At 37.1% G+C, this 17,623-nt stretch overlaps 2 protein-coding genes across 2 annotated transcripts in view; one reads left to right on the top strand and one right to left on the bottom strand.

Annotated features, from left to right (window-relative positions):
• pm20d1.2 (peptidase M20 domain containing 1, tandem duplicate 2) overlaps positions 1-14,296 on the top strand; it is a 29,583-nt gene extending 15,287 nt beyond the window's left edge. Inside the window, exons 11-13 of the mRNA XM_079849076.1 lie at positions 13,593-13,758; positions 13,876-13,975; positions 14,053-14,296. Coding sequence (XP_079705202.1) covers positions 13,593-13,758; positions 13,876-13,975; positions 14,053-14,167 — 381 coding nt within the window. The 3' untranslated portion in view covers positions 14,168-14,296. The remainder of the gene's footprint in view (positions 1-13,592; positions 13,759-13,875; positions 13,976-14,052) is intronic.
• On the bottom strand, positions 5,067-13,152 carry LOC307145684 (acidic mammalian chitinase-like). Its single transcript, XM_079849077.1, has 11 exons — positions 13,028-13,152; positions 12,910-12,936; positions 12,461-12,665; positions 12,264-12,320; positions 12,004-12,169; positions 7,732-7,856; positions 7,468-7,591; positions 6,648-6,830; positions 6,443-6,559; positions 6,227-6,359; positions 5,067-5,332 (listed from the first exon to the last, which is right to left on the bottom strand). The coding sequence occupies exons 1-11, from the start codon at positions 13,053-13,055 to the stop codon at positions 5,178-5,180; spliced, it is 1,320 nt and encodes a 439-aa protein (XP_079705203.1). The 5' UTR covers positions 13,056-13,152; the 3' UTR covers positions 5,067-5,177.
• Positions 14,297-17,623: the final 3,327 nt, after the last annotated feature.

Genomic DNA, 17,623 nt, shown 5'->3' with positions numbered 1-17,623 from the left:
TTCTCTGTAATGGACAGTCTGTATTAATATTTGTGGGCATAATTGTCAGTGGTAGTTGTTATGTTTGAGGCCTATAATAAAATTTTACCTAGTAGTGTGTGTGTGTATGTGTGTGCGTATAGCAGAGACAGTGCGCATCAGAGAGCGCGCGTCAGAGAGAGCTCAAAGTGATATTGATATTGGTCTCGGGTCGGGTTCGGGCTGAAAAATTGCACACGTTTTCGGGCTGGGGCTGGATTAGGGCTTGAACACCACGGGCCAGGTCTCGATTAGGGCTGGATGTTTTGCCCCGTGCAGGGCTCTAGGCAGTATATGCTAGCTGGAGTTGTTTACTTCCAGTCTTTGTGCTAAGCTAGGCTAGCGGTGGGTGCGTCAGACAGAGATACGGCACGCACGGAGATGAAATGGTATGTATGGACTTATCTAACTCTGGGGGATACGGTGAATAAGCCAAAGTCCCAAAAAGTCGGCGTGTTCCTTTAAATCAAGGGTTGTCAAACACAACAAAGGAAATATTTATTTTCTTGAATTCAACTTTTACCACTGCTTAGCAAACACGTCTTAGCGAACAGGTGGTCTAGTGAGACAGGTAGGATATCGCTTAATAGTCTCTCCCGTTTGTACAGTCCCCAGGGGTGATTGTTCAATGTTGCCTGACCCTGGTTTGTCAATCATCACCTCAACAAGATTGTCATGATTTCACTAGATACTCATGTCTTTTCCCCGATGTTCTCCTGAAGCGGATGTGCCTGAAAATTATCAGGACCAGCAGGAACTTCTGGTTCCATCTGGGTTTCAGAGGATTCAGTCCCTTGTTTCAGTAATTGATCTACATGACATTTCCAGATTCCAGAAGCACCCACGTTGACGATGTAGGGGACAGGTTCCGTTTTGGATATCACCACTCCAGGTATCCATTTTTCCCCCTTTCTGTAGTCAAGAGCAAGAACGGACTTTCCAGCACAAAATTCTCTGAACTTAGAGTGTTTTTGATATCGTAACTGTTGGGGATCCTGGGACTGACTCACTGTTTTGGCGAGACTAGGTTTTAGAAGATCCATCCGGGTTCTTATTTTGCGATTGAGGAATAGCATTGCAGGTGACTCCTTTGTGGTAGCATGAGTGTTTCTGTATGTTAATAGGAATCCATCAAGTCTCTGTTGGATTGGAGCTGACCCTTTTGGAGCGTGTTTTAGAGCGTGTTTGAATGTTTGGACACAACATTCAGCTTGCCCATTGCTAGAGGGGTGATATGGGGCAGATCGAATATTATTCTGTCCCTGATGCAAGTATGTTGCACCTCAACAGATAGTTAAACAAGATGAGGGTTGAAGAAAAAGTCGAAACCAAAGAAGTTATTTTTCGGTGTTTTACTTTGAAATCTTCAGTCCCACAACGTACATTTTTGTGAAACTACAATACAAACAGAAAATGTACATTAAGTATTAAGTATGAATAACAGTAAATTGTAAGAAAGATAACAATAATCTTATTTGAAAATGTACAGCAAATGTTTTCTTAAATCCTATGAAATACTCTTTTTTTTATTTTTTTTTTAACATGGATGATATTAAATAAACTTACAGACGATGGCCTCTTTGGCATGAAATAACAGAAGAATATATCTTTTATCAGAGAGACATCTGCTGCTGCATCACTGCTGTGGTGAAGTGAAAACTAAGATGGCCACCACAACCTCTAACCTAAGTCACATGATGCATCTTAACCAATTAAATAAAACAAAAATTAAATGACTACTTAAATAGTCAGAACAAATATGTTGCACCCCATTACCTTCAGGAAAAGTGAAAACTCCTCAGCACAAAACTGTGGGCCGTTGTCACTGACAATGATATTAGGGATGCCATAATGACTGAAAAGTCCTCGTAAGACTTGAATGGTTTTGTTGGTGGTAGTACTGTCCATAATTGAGACTTCTATGGGGCAGTCATGGCCTAGGGAGTTGGACTGGTAACCCAAAGGTTGCTGGTTCGATTCCAGAACTGGTGGGAAATGACTGAGGTGCCCTTGAGCAAGGCACCTAACCCCTAATCGCTCCCCGGGCGCCACACAAAGGCTGCCCGCTGCTCTGGGTGTGTATCCACGTTTGCAGTGTGTGTGTTAACTACTCACTACTCTGCTCCTAATGTGTGTGCATTAACTTGGATGGGTTAAATGCAGAGGTCAAATTCCAAGTATGGGTTACCATACTTGGCCGTCACGTGTCACTTTCACTTTCACTTTCACTTTCTGGCCATTTGGAGTGCGCATCAACAACAATGAAGTACATATGAACTGGCCAAATCCATGGGTGAAGTGGTGCAGGACAGGGAGCATTTTGGATACGCTGACAAGACTGGCATGCTTTGAACTGAGATTCGATCTGTCCATCAATACCCAGCCACCAGACATAGCTACGGGCCAGATGTTTCATCCTTACCACCCCAGGATGGCCCAAATGCAGATCAGCTAACACCCGGTAGCGAAGCTTGATTGGTACCACGACACGACTTGCCCACATTAAACATCCTTGAACAACTGTGAGCTCATGGCGACGTGTTACAAAGGGTAGCAAGTCTTGAGGTACCTCTTCAGATTTTGGGAACCATCCAGTTGAAACCATGTCCAGCACAGGTGACAAAGTGGGATCCTTTAGGGTGTCACGTCTAATTTCAGGACTACTGACAGGCAGGGTGGCTATCTGAGCAGCATAGAACACATCCACCGTGTCCGTTTTCCCATTGTGTGTCACTGGTAATGGCAGCCGTGACAGTCCGTCTGCATTGGCATGTAAGGCTGCTTTCTTATACTCAAGGACATAGTCATGGGCGGCTAATATCAGAGCCCATCGTTGCATTCCAGCTGCTGCCATGGATGGAATGCTCTTGTTGGGACTGACAATAGCCGTTAGAGGTTGATGATCAGTAAAGAGGGTAAACCTTCTTCCGTATAAGTACTGATGGAATTTGCGAATTCCAAAAATTATACTCAGGGCCTCATGCTCAATCTGAGCATAATTTTGTTCTGCTTTACTGAGTGTCCTAGACGCAAAAGCAATTGGCTTTTCCTCCCCATCGGGGCACACGTTATATCACAGCCCCTCCCCATATGGGGAAGCATCACAGGCGAGACGAATAGGTAATTCTGGATTAAATGTGTGAGTACAGCTGAAGTAAGGAGATCCTTCACTTTCTGAAATGGTTGTTCACATGCCACGCTCCAGCACCATTTCTTTTCTTTACATAAAAGAGCATTGAGGGGGTTCAAAATAGATGCCAGATTTGGAATGAAACAGCCATAGTAGTTGATCATCCCAAGAAAACCCAGGGCAATCCCAAAGGGTAAGCGGTTATAGCAGAATAGCCCTTTTTGAGTGAATATGGTGAGTAGTTTTCTTGACTCGTGTGCCACTGGCATTTGCAAGTAAGCGCTTGACAAGTCCAGCTTACTGAATAATTGACCACCAGCCAGAGATGCAAAAAGATCTTCTATGCGTGGAATTGGGTAGTGATCAACACAAATGGCTGGGTTGAGTGTCACTTTAAAATCACCACACAGTCTCACTGAGCCATCTTTTTTTATAACTGCTACCACCGGTGTCGCCCACTCACTGTACTGCATTGGTGAAATCACTCCCATCTCTGTTAAAAGTGTCAATTCAGCCTCCACTTTTGGTCGAATAGCATAAGGCACTACCCGTGGCTGGTAGAATTCTGGAGTATGGTCAGGCTTGAGTGTAATTTTTGCCTCAATTCCTTTCATGATGCCTAGTTCTTTTCCAAAAACTTGGGAGTGTCATTTTAACACACTCTCCATAGTGTCTGTGACTCCATGCTTGACTGTTTTTATGTCAATGCCAATTTAGTTTAGCTCTCAGCCATTAATGGTGGTGCATCACTGTTAACAACATACAGAGGCAATCGTGCCAACTGATTGTTCAACTTCACCGCTACACTGATAACCCCTACTGGCGCTTGTGCTTCACCGGTGTATGTTTTTAAGATTATGTCCGTTGGCTGCAGTGGAATATGCTGCTAGTTACTGTCATATTTTCCTTTTGAAATCAACGATACTGCAGCGCCTGTATCCAATTCCATTTCAATAATTTTCCCTTCAATTTCTGACGTTACACAAATGTGTGCCAGTTGCTCACTTCTAGTCACCATATACAGTGACATTTCCTTTTCGGTGTCTGTAATGGACTCACCACTTTGTTTTCCACCTGTGTCCAAATGATGCACCCGTCTCTTATCAACTTTACTACGTCGATTACTTGACTTAAACTTACTCTCAAAGTTCCGTTTATGTCTGCACAGTCGTCTGATGTGGCCTTTCTTTCCGCATGAATGGCAGGCTTGGTCCTTGTACCAGCAGTCCTCGTCCGTGTGGTTCGTTTTTCCACATCTCTTACAATCATGTCGCTGTTTGGGCGAGGAAACATGCATTGCATTGACTTTAAGGGAACTGCTGAGCTGCTGTGCTTCGCGGGTGACGGTTTCCGCGCAACAGCTATATCTACTGCTTTTTGAAAAGTAAGTGCAGCCTCTGTGAGAAGTCACTTTTGTATCACCTCGTTGTTTAATCCACAATCAAATCTATCTCGAAGGCCATCTTGCAAATGTTTACCGAAGTCACAATCTTCAGAGAGTTGTTTTAACACTACTACGTACTGTGCAACTGCTTCTCCTTCCTGTTGATTGCGTTTGTGGAAACGGAATCGCTTAAGGTGTAACTTAAGGACGACATAGCGTTAAAAAGGTTTCGGGAAACGCAGCCCATAACACTTAACAGCACTGGTACTAGTTTTTCCTCATTGATATAATTTGCCTTTGTGAAGTGGTCAAACCGTTCAATATATGTTGTCCACTGTTCGATGGCCTCGTTAAAAGCATCAATATGCCCTATAGTCGCCATCCTGAATTGGCCCACTGTTCGGTTGTTGCTAGTGTCTTCTGCAACACCGTGCACTCTTCATCTATGTCAGCAAGTACACTCGGTTACGTTAATCTTCTCAATATTAAGGTTAATGTCAATATTTCCACTCCTCGTCGCCAATTTTGTTGTGTTTCTCAGAACATCATTGTGTTCTGAGGAGCTATAGATAACAATAACACAATGAAACCGAGTATTCTTAGAACTGTCTTCTTTTACTGTTTCAATGTTCAAAGTATACATGGTTACACAGCGCCACCTACAGCATAAGAAAACAACAGCAGGATAATCCAGTTACCAACACTAAATACATAACAATGAGGTGTAGAAGAGGTGGTGGATGCTGTTGTTGAGGTCCCAGAGAGCACATCGGTTGTATTTGGAGGGAGAGATGGAAACTCTGGAGGAAGAAATTGGAATTTGATGTTTTATCTTAAGTTTAAGATAAAATCTGGTAAAATTATTAATCTGGTTTATTACACGGCTCCCTGGAATACTGGATTCTGACTGGTTAATCAGTGGTCTGATATTTCCTAATATTTAAGAACATTAACATTAACATGGCTACGGTTAAGCATGCAGGTAATATTATGAACCACTTTCAAATCAATATTTCACCCCCACATATTTATTATATCTTTATTTGGGGAGTAATAAAGGATAATGTACAGTCATTCGGTTATTATTGCAAAATAAACCGTGACAGGGTGAGGCAGAACAGACCATACAATATCTATTCTTTATATAATATAATCATTAGATACAATGTAATAATTATGATATAAAAGTCAAAATGCTGAAATACTATGTCATAATGAGATAAAATGTCAAAATTATGAGAGTTGAAATTATGAAAAAAGTCATGAAAAATTTAAAATTGACTAATTGAAGTATGACAGTCGAAATTTAAGTCTGACAAAGTTGAAATAATGGCATAATTATTAGATCAGAAGTCGAAATTGAACTCAAATTGAAATCACAAAAAGTTTACATGAAATTTTGCACATAATTATGTTAAAAAAATCTAAATTAGATAGTTAAAATTATGAGATTAAAAAAATCTTAATTATGACAAATGGAAATTATAACTAGTTGAAATTATGGAGATAAAAATCATAAGTAGGATATAATCAATTTCCTACTTTTTCCCATTTATGTCATAATTCTGACTTTTTATCTCATAATTATAAATTAGTATCTCATAATTTTTACTTTTCACGTGATAATTATGATTTACCAAAGTATGTTTTTTTTTTTTTGGAATGGGCTTCTATAAATATGAGATGTACTGTACCAGTATCAAGAAGTGTACGGAGTTGCCCAATAAGAGGGTATTTGCCCTGCCCACAGAACTGTCCTGCAAAGTCATCGAGATCCAGAGCCCAGACGAAAGCTCCACCGAACTTGTTCTCTGTCAGGTAGTTCACCTGTAGCAGACCAGATTTAATTATTGAAAGCAGGAGAACTGCATTAAATTGTATGTAATTTCCAACATTTATGACATATTCACCTTAGTCGTAAAGCTTTCCTTGGTGTCAAATCCCACCCAGTTCCCATCCTTGGTTGCATAAGGAACCTTCTGATCATCAATCCATTGCACGGTGGTTCCTTGAAGGAAAGTACAGATCTGATGGGAGATGATCAGTCCATTTTATTTTTCACAGTTAAATATTGTGCTATGATGTAAGTGCATGAGTATAGACTGAAGATAAGACCTCATAATAGGACCAGAATCCATCCTCTGCGGTGAAATTTCCAGCTGAGGCAGGTCCACTAGCTGGAGCTCCAACTCCACTGGCTGCAGACGCCAGACGAAACGTTCTTCCATATGTTGCAAAGCCCATCCTCAGCTTCTCCACAGGAGTACCCTGATCTCTCCAGTATTTCATTGCAAAATCCTACATTGTCATGATGAATCAGTTATTTTCTGTTGCATGTTTCCAGCTGCTTGGTGTTTTCAATGACTCATAGTATAATTCATAAATAATTTATGTTATACATTGTTATACACTGCCCAGCCAAAAAAAAAAAAAAAAAGTTTTGGGATTTAAATAGACAAATGCTTAATAAAAATATATGATTTGATCATTATTGCAGTGATTATTATGTTTCAAGCATGTTATACTGTATGTTAGACAACAGTTCTTCTAACCCTAATTGATGGAGTGTCTAGCTTTTCATTTCTTAAACAACCAGTAGGAATACACATCATGGCCATATTCTAGGATGACAATGTCAAGATTCATCAGGCTAAAATTGTGAAAGAATGGTTGGGAGGGAGCATGAAGAATGATTTTCACACATGAATTGGCACCAGACCTTAAATATATTGAAAGTCTTTGGGATGTGCTGGAGGAGACTTTACAGAGTGCTTGACTCTTGCATTGTCAATACAAGATCTTGACCAACAATTGATGCACCTCTTGATGGAAATAAATGTTGTGATGTTATTTCCATCAATAGGCATTTGACTTTTTTTTTATGACCGGGCAGTGTATTTCAGAAATTTTACAGTAGGATATAAGGCTTTTGTACAGTATTTAAGTAGATATTGTCTCCAGTGTCTCCAGAGCCACGGTACAGAGGACTGTTGTGCCCAGTTACCGACTCATTTGAGCCATGGAAGTCATAGGTCATGACATTAATGAAGTCCAAATATCTGCATTACAAAAGGGAAATAGCGAGTTCATAGTTATCACCCATTTATACATTTGATTGGCATTTTAAGAGATTCTTTCCAAAGCATATTAAACATATTTCATGATTCAAAGTGAACAAAAAAGTGAACAGGAGACATACTTGGCCATTTCTGCAATTTCATAAGCAGCATCAATGATTCCTTTCCCAGCAGCCACTGCAGCGCTGAGCATGAGTATGGGGCGTCCAGTGGCGGCACTCTCTGCCTGGTAAGCTTCCTGGAGTTCCTGTTAGTCACATATTTGCAGTGGATTAATGCCTTTTTTAACTCAATGTAATTATAATACACATTGAAAATCTTGTTTCAAGCTTGTCTGAAGTTTAAAATCATTGGTTACCCGTAAGCCAATCACATAACGTTTGGTTATGGCGTGTGTTATGCGCATGCTCAGCCGCATCTAACTTCCACTGTAAACACATGTATGATGCGAAAACAAAACCACTGAGCGAAATACCAGAGTGAACATGGCTGTGAACGACTTTTGCAGATTATGTGAAGTAAATCTACGCATCCACGGTACAATGTGTCTACGTCACGGCTCTCGGCCCGCCCTCTGTTCGTTGATTGGTCGGCTGTTTTCAGGCCGGAGGAAAACGGAAAGCTATTACGCTGTCTCAGACTGAGTACAGAAGCTAAATGAAATTGAGCGGAAGTAAGAAGTCTGACGTAGTCAGGCTAGAACTGCGCAGCCGAATCATCGGAAGTTCTGCAGGTGAAGAAACAAGCGAGGATCATAGGGAAAAGATCTGTCTATAATCTATCTATCTATCTATCTATCTATGATCGGATACCGCTACAGTTTAATTTGAAGTTGTTAGTTTGCTCTGCCCATTTCACCACGGACTGTTTTTCTAACCTGGAACAATATCAAGCAGCCAGGCTTCTCTCAACGTCTCATACTGACGAAGGGGGCAATTTCAACTAATGTTATATTACCGCAAGCGGTAAGTAGTGATTTTATTAACGATAATTAACTGTGTTATCTAGATCCAGCGCGATATTGTTTTTTCCTCGAGAGACATCATGGCTTGCAAACGAAGCATGGCAGTTGCTCAGTGTTTGGATGTACAAATTAACACAAAAGTATTTTTTTAGTTCCTTCATCCGAGCCTCTGGAGAACCAGTGGGTTATGTGAATTTCTGATGCGTAATTGTTCAAGTTCAGACAGATAATCTTTCTCTCAAAGTCGTTCAATACTGTTTATGCATCAGTAAATCAAGCCAGTGACTAAACGCTCAACTTCTCGTCGTTTCTCGCAGAAACCAACATTATGAAGCTGCAGACTCGGAGCCTGCAGCTACAGTCCCGCACCCAGAGTCCCGCATTCTCAGACCCCTCGTTTTTCGAGACAGCGCCTCCTGCTGTCCGAAAGATCGTATAACACCCTTATACAAATGCCATTGAAAACAATAGGATGCAATATTACGGTCTCGTTTTATTTAAAGTTATCCGAATAAATATTTGCGTTCCCTGCTTAATGCATGTGCCAAAAAAACTCATTGTGTTCTCTGACTAACAAATTACCCAGTAGTTATTTTTTGAGCGTGGGTGTAATTGAAAGAAAATGAATGATGGAAGGGATACAATTACAGATTGAACTATCTTCTGAAAAATATTTTGTGATATTATATTGCTACAATGTTTTTTTTTATTCAAAATCCTATTTTCTTTCAGTTCAACCTATAATGGTCTAATTAACATTATACCATGCTAACATTACAAAACCTGTTTTTTGATATTTTGAATGCGAAGCAAAACTCAAATAAGAATAGACAAAACACCAATAATAAACAATTCTGTACTTTATTTAACGATCACTTAAACTTGATTGACCTAAACGATCATCTTGCTGTAAACAGCAAAAAGGAAGAAAGAATTATGTTAGTGACTTTACTTTTTGTCTTCAATTTATAAGTCGTTTTGGATAAAAGCGTCTGCTAAATGAATAAATGTAAAATAAAATGTAAATGCATAAGGTAAAATAATTACTTTCTGGTAGGCGAATGTTCCTTCTTTTTTCCTTCTTTTTGCAATCGCTCTGTCAAATTCCTCGACGTCACTAAAATAAAAGATGAATGCCGATGAATGCAGATGAATGAAAGTAATTTTAATACTTACGTTTTATAAGAACTAATTTAAGTAGTCTACATAAATTATATAGGCCTAAAGTAAAATAATTACTCCGACATTAATTAGGCTAATTCAATTTATAGTTAAAAAAAAAAACGGTAAATCTGATTAAATAATTAATGATGACATTCTTTGATATTAACACACTTAATGTATTTAATTGGTCTACTTTAATGTCAACTAATTTTCATCAAATTTTTACAACATGCTTGTCTACAAAAAGTCCAAGGTTAAAGGATAACTTTCTAAATATTTTCGGGGAAAAAAGGCGAAAAAACATACATTAACGGCTCAAATTTAACTATCTTTACAAATATTAAATGGACTATTCATATGTTGGTGTATCGATGAGCTATAAAGTAGTTTGATTAAAAAAGAAATCGAATGAGTATGATTCGCTAAATAAAATTAAATTTGATAGGAGGCGCTGTCTCGAAAAACGAGGGGTCTGAGAATGCGGGACTCTGGGTGCGGGACTGTAGATGCAGGCTCCGAGTCTGCAGCTTCATACTACTCGCAGAAACTGCGTTGCAGTGATACGATCTTCATTCACGCGATCAACAGACTGTAATCTGCTCGATGCTCATCACTGCAACCTTTTATGTGATGGGAATAGATCTAAATACTTAAAAAACTTCTCACGATTCGTTAGTCTCGATAGCTGTAATAGTAAATACGTATAAAAGCTGTAATAGTAAAAGTTTTCCAGATAGTTCTACATGTAATGCCAGATATTTCATATGCAAGCATGTCAGCCAATCACAGCAGTGGGCGTTTACTCTGAAGTCTCTCAGCAGACACGCCTGTATTTTTTTGCACACAGTGCTGCGACCAATCAATCACTCCTTTACTTTACGACTGGCTGCCTGCACATTCAGAGTCCTCGCAGCTGCGGCAACTTGCGCTCGCTTATCAATGCATTTAAATTCGCGCCTACGGTATCTTTGTAGAACTTCAAAAAAAGAAAAAAAGATGCCTCCAATGCGCAGCCGGCGGGGGCTGGCTGCAGGACGACTCAACCCCACGGACAGTTTTTTAATGTTTTATCAGAAAATAACAACTCAAGAATTTGCTTTAGTATAATTTTCGGGACAATTAGGGCCGGATTCGGGATTCGGGACAACAGCTTAGATTTCGGGACTGTCCCGAATTTTTCGGGACGTCTGGTCACCCTAGACACGCCCCTTCAAACAGTGTTCAAATCAGAGGATGAAATCAGGCTAGGAAATATGCCTTTTATTTCTAAATTATAACAACTTTAGATCTAAAAAACATACTAACATTATAAGGGCACCCCAGGAAACATTGTAAAATAATAAAACAATCCATTTTAGGGCACCTTTAAATAAATATGCATGATGTTAAACAAAAATAAATATTTCTGATTCTGCACTATTTCCTGGTAACAAATCAAATAAGTGCATTTGTTACACTGATCATGTGACTCTTTACAAAAGGTCAGATGTTCCTCTGGATCATCTCAATCATGCTGGAGAACATGATCATCAGGTTTTACACAAACTTGTGGAGTTCATGAAGCTCAAGTGCTGCTGTCATTAAAGCAAAAGAGGAACAAACCAAATACATCCAAAAAAAATTGTAATTAATTTTCCTCTCAAGTTTTTGTTATGCTCATATTTATTTTTTTATTTACAGTTTTAGGTAACACCAGTGGCGTAGGTTTGATTTTGAAATTGGTAGGGACGGGGACATCAATATAAATATATTTTAAGTTTTGATCGAAATTATTGCTAAGGATATATCAGTGTCACTGGATATTGGTAGGGACACGTCCCTAGCGTCCCTACTAAATTCTACGCCCCTGGGTAACACTTTCCAATAAGGAATTATTTGTCAACATTAGTTAATACATTAAACGAGCAATACATTTTTAAAAAACATTTGTTAATGTTAGTTAATAAAATGTCTATGTTCTTCTTAATTCACAGAGTATTAACTAACTAATGTTAACATATAGAACTTTTGATTTTAAAAATGTAGTAGTTAATGTTGAAGTTAACTAATTGTAACAAATGAAATCTTATTGTAAAGCGTTACCCATTTTTTAAATAGAAAAATGCAAAATAAGCATTTTCACCAGTGTACTTATGGACATGCGTACATGCATATTATTATTTATCATCTTTATTGATTTTTACTCCAACATTCAACCATGTTATCAACTTGTGGTAAAGAGCATTGATTTGTGAGAGAGAATACAAATCTGTAAATAAGGAAGTACCTTACACAGCAGAGTGAATCTCTGCTTGTCTTCTGGAGGACTTCCACGAGCACCGGGATATTCCCAGTCCAGATCCAGACCATCAAAGCCATGGGTCCTCAGAAATGCGATGGAGGACTGAATAAACGTCTGCCTGTTTTCTGATGTGGACACCATGATACTGAACCTAGAGTAAAGCGGGAAATCTCATGAAGATGAAATAAACAGTTCTGTTCTACACACACATCCTTCAATATTCAATGTTTGAGCTGGACTCTTACTGAGCTGAGCCGAAGGTCCATCCTCCGACAGCCAAGAGAGTTTTCAAGCTGGGGTTTCTGTCAAGACAAATATTTGTATCATTATTCGCTGTACAAAAAAAAATAAAAAAAATCATTATTCAAAACTACATTAGATAATGCTTTCTATTCTGTAAACAAATATATTCATAAACAAAACATCCGATGATCGCACATACATTTTCTTTTGTTCATTGAAAGATTTGTAGAGAGCTTCATCATTCACTTCAGTGCTTGTCACTTTATTTTCATGATCAATAATGGAAAAAGCATAAATTAAATGAGTGCACAGATGTGAGTCCACATTAGATGGCAGGTACTTGCCACCGCCAGGTCTGTACTGAGACCAGTTTGTGAAGTAGCATAGCAGTTGGAAGGCCAGTCCTGAAAAAAATTAAATAAAAATAATTACTACACAAATATTTATTACACAAATATTAATAATAATAATAAAAAAACAGAACTAATAATAATATGAATTATTATTATTATTATTTCCACAACCCTACAAAGGACAAGCTGTTTGGATAATGGATAAATTCAAATTGTTATGATTAGTATTATTTAAATGTGGCTTTTGAATATAATATTTAATAATGAAACAACTAATAAATAAATAAAAACTCACCAAAGTGGCACAATGCCAGAGAAAAGCCTGAAAAGAGATACAAATGAAATGTTAACAAATAAAACACTCAAACATTCAAACTCTTAAAAAGCATTCTCTAAGAGCAACAATCACTTACCAGCTAGAAAAATAAATTTGGTCATCATAAAGTGAAGACTTGAAGTCAGTCAAGAAACTGTGTCTGCTATTGCTGAAATGCAGAATTTATCATGTATTTTACTTCCTTTTACCCCCAACACACATGTTTGATTAAACAATGATTAACAGATCAGCTGCTCACTGTTATCTGTCCTGGATGTTGTATCATAAAGTTATAAAGTAAAAAATATCTTTACTCTCTAAATAAACAAACCATTAAGATTTATTTAAGAACTTTTGAACTGAAACAAATGTGAGCTATATAAAGTAGCTAATTATTTCAATTGTTTGTAATATGGCACACAGTCTTAGAGCTCAAACATGAATTGGGGCTCAGGTCAGGAAGCAGACATTACCATTCATTACTTTAAATGAGTCCATTGGGTATGCAAAATAGTTTGATGACTCAATTGCTGTTGGTTACATTTCAAATAATGCAAATTCTATAGTTGTACATCCATGGCATATTTTCATACTTGAATATATTTCATAAAGTTTACTAAAACCAAATGTTAAATAATTAATGCCCCATTCACTTTCTAAAGGTTCTAAAGCTGATTGAATCCACCATATCCGATGAGCGTGTGAAGGTAGAGTTGGTGAGTGGATTCGACCCTCTGCCCATCAGCTCCTATGATGATGATACATTCGGGTACCAGATCATAAAGAAAACGGTGCATGACATTTTCCCTCAGGTCACTGTAACTCCTGGTAAGGCTTTCAGCATTGTCATTATTGACATAAGGGGTTTAAGTGCCCCTTACAGACATCATTGACTCATCAAGAGCTTCTCTCACTCTTAGTTTTGTCTACGGTTTCCTCTCACAGGTATCTGTGTGGGTAACACTGACAGCCGGCACTACACTGAACTGTCTCCGGACATTTACCGCTTTGCCCCATCATGGTACAAACCCGGTGATTCTGCGAGGTAGGACACACAGAAATGGCACTCCTGCTGAAGCTGTAAAAGTAATTAAATATTAAACTGCTTACACTTCCCTTTAGATTCCATGGTGTGAATGAGAGAATCTCCATCCAAAACTATGAAGAGATCGTGCTGTTCTACTTTCAACTCATGCAGAATAGTGACATTAGGAACTTGTCGCCACCTCGCACCTAAAATACACAGATGCCATGCTTTGAAATCTGTGGAATTTATAAGATTTGATCTGTCTAAATGAACTTGAATATGAAAGCTGTACGAAACATGTTTATGTACAGTAGCATTCAAAAGCTTGGTTTTTGGTTGAAAAAAATACATTTATTCTGCAGGGATACATTAATCAGACTTTGATCAAAAGTGAAAGATAGATATATAGAGAGAGAGAGAGAGAGAGAGAGAGAGAGAGAGATCAAAAGTGAAAGTAAAGATATATATATATATATATATACAGTACCAGTCAAAAGTTTGGAAACATTACTATTTTTAATGTTTTTGAAAGAAGTCTCTTATGCTCATCAAGTCTGCAGTTAAAAAACAAAACAAAAAAAACAACAACAGTAATATTATGAAATATTATTACAATTTAAAATAATGGTTCTCTTTTTTAATATACTTTAAAATGTAATTTATTTTTGTGATGCAAAGCTGAATTTTCATCAGCAAGTACTCCAGTCTTTGGTGTCTTATGATCCTTCAGAAATCATTCTAATATGATGATTTATGATCAATGTTGGAAACAGTTGTGCTGCTTAATATTTTTTTTATAACCTGAGATACTTTTTTCAGGATTATTTGATGAATAAAAAGTTAAAAAGAACTGTATTTATTTAGAATAGAAATCTTTTGTAACAATATACACTACCGTTCAAAAGTTTGGGAACAATAACTATTTTTTTTAAAAGAAATTAGTACTTTAATTCAACAAGGATGCGTTAAATTGATAAAAGGTGATGGTAACGATTTATATTGTTAGAAATGTTTTTATTTTGAATAAATGCTGTTTTTATGAATAAATGCTGTTAACGTTTTACTCATCAATGAATCCTGAAAAAAGTATTCCAAAAAAATATATTAAACAGCACAACTGTTTCCATCATTGATAATAACTGAGTATCAAATCATCATATTAGAATGATTTCTGAAGGATCATAAGACACCAAAGACTGGAGTACTTGCTGATGAAAATTCAGCTTTGCATCACAAAAATAAATTACATTTTAAAGTATATTAAAAAAGAGAACCATTATTTTAAATTGTAATAATATTTCATAATATTACTGTTTTTTTTTTTTGTTTTGTGTTTTTTTAACTGCAGGCTTGATGAGCATAAGAGACTTCTTTCAAAAACATTAAAAATAGTAGTTTCCAAACTTTTGACTGGTACTGTATATACACACACACACACACACACACACACACAATTTAACTTAAGATTCTAATCATCACAGTATCCACACAAAAAAATAAAAATATTTTAAGCAGCAGCTAAATCAGCATATTGTAATTATTTTTGAAGGATCATGTGACACTGAAGACTGGAGTAATGATGCTGATGCTCAGCTTTACCTATATAAAATATCTTGCCATTTATGAGGTTTGTCTTCATGCAAAACACAGTGTTTACAAATATTTTTTCAATAGTTATGTTAGATTTAAAAGTTATGCATTGTTTTAAAAGTTATGTATATGCATCTTCTGTCCACGTAAAAATACGCCTTCCAATATTTCTGCTGGTTAACTCAAGGTTAATTCTGCACAGAGTATCTCTGTAAATGAAGGACATGGGATCAGCTGGGTTTGCAGTTTGCACACATTGGGTCTCATTCATGAAACATTCGTAAATATACGAGTAGGCTAAATATGTGAGTGATTTGCGCGTAAAGAGACCTTCCCGAAAACTCTTCTCCTGATTCACAAATACTTCGTAAACGTCAGATGTGATAGTGAAATGTGTGTGTGTGTGTTAATGAATTCCAATCAGTCGTAAATGGGACGCGCGTGCACGCTCATTCTCAATTACCATAAATCCCGCACATTAAATCCGACTGATATGGGCATCATATTATGACACCAAACGAAGGATTTCAACATGTCTTCTCAAAAGCGAATGAAAAAGAGAAATTTCTCAGATGCAGAAATTTAAGTTTTATTATCAGAAGTTCATTCAAAACGCCACATTTTATTTTCAAGCGTACATAGTGGCGTATCAGGTCCTAAAAAAAAGGAAGCTTGGCAGCATATTACAGATGCAGTTAATGGAGTTTCATCTGTTAATCGAACAGTCCCAGAAGTGAAAAGAAAATGGTTCGACATGAAGCTTGACTGCAACACTTGTGACTTGCGGACTTTGTGTTCCGTTTGCAGATGCTATTACTGGCTCTCATAATAAAAGTAAAAAGAAAAACCGTAATTACTATATATAATATTTTTTTCAAAATGCTGTGTAAATATGTACCCGATTAAGGTGAATTAAAATGCAGCCTTATTAATGAGCAAAACGTTCGGATGTTAAACGCACTATTTACGCGTGGCCAGGGCCGGTTCTAGACATTAGGAGGCCCTAGGCAAAATTCATGTTGGAGGCCCCCCCCCCCCCCCCCTGAATTTATTTGATCAAAAATACAGAAAAATAATATAGTGAAATATTATTAAAATTTAAAATAATGGTTTTCTATTTTACTATATATTTCTGTAATGCAAAGCTGAATTTAGTCATTCTGATTTATTATCAAATGTTAGAAATGGTGCTTAATATTTATTTTATAACCTGTGATACTTTTTTTCAGGATTTTTGATTATTAAAAAGTTGTTTTAAAAAAGTCTTCACTATCACTTTTTATATATTTAACACATCCTTGCTGAATATTCCTGTTTGTTTTTTCTGTATTTTTGATCAAATAAATGCAGGCTTGTAGAGCATAATAATAAACTTCTTTCAAAAAACATTAAAAATAGTAATGGGTCCAGACTTTTACCGGTACTGTATGTACATATTAATCAAACTTTATCTAAGGTAATCTCTTTTTTGTTTAATGAAGATGTTATTGTTGTTGTTATTTTGCTGTTTTATTCAATTTATTCACTGTTCTAGAATCCCACTTCAGTAAATGAGCATAAGTGCTTTTATATTGCATTGCTACTTTAAATATGCTATACACAAATCAAGTGGAAGAGAAAGACACGATCGCTACTGAGCAGAAAAAATGGATAAAGTGATATTATTGGCGTAATGTCAGGAATCTAATCATCAGCAGAATTTAGAAGATAGACCCATAGATATGAGATCCTTTATTTGAAACATTTAAAAATGTTGTAGTGTGTTGGCTTTTTAACTTAGAATACAGACGTCTTGTCTTTTAATTTTGTAGCTTTTTTACTAGTCAGCTCCCGACGCGATGTTATTCATTGTACGCGCAAATTCAAAGCGTCGCGTCTGGGCACGTTAATGACGCTCGCGCTCTTTTAAACTCGTAATAAAGCGGTGAATGATTTTTCCAGAAATGACGCTGATCTACAGTACAAGTTTATATTTAGAATACATTGCAATCACTCCAAAATAGATGACGACAACTCACACACCTGCATTTTGAGCTGTGCTTCTTTGTGTGCTTAGGCTTTTGCCTCGCAGCACCT

This window comes from Squalius cephalus (assembly GCF_949319135.1).
Source record: "Squalius cephalus genome assembly, chromosome: 18".
Taxonomy (NCBI): Eukaryota; Metazoa; Chordata; class Actinopteri; order Cypriniformes; family Leuciscidae; genus Squalius; species Squalius cephalus.
Note: the sequence above shows the minus strand (reverse complement) of the source record. Positions and strands in the feature narration are given on the sequence as shown.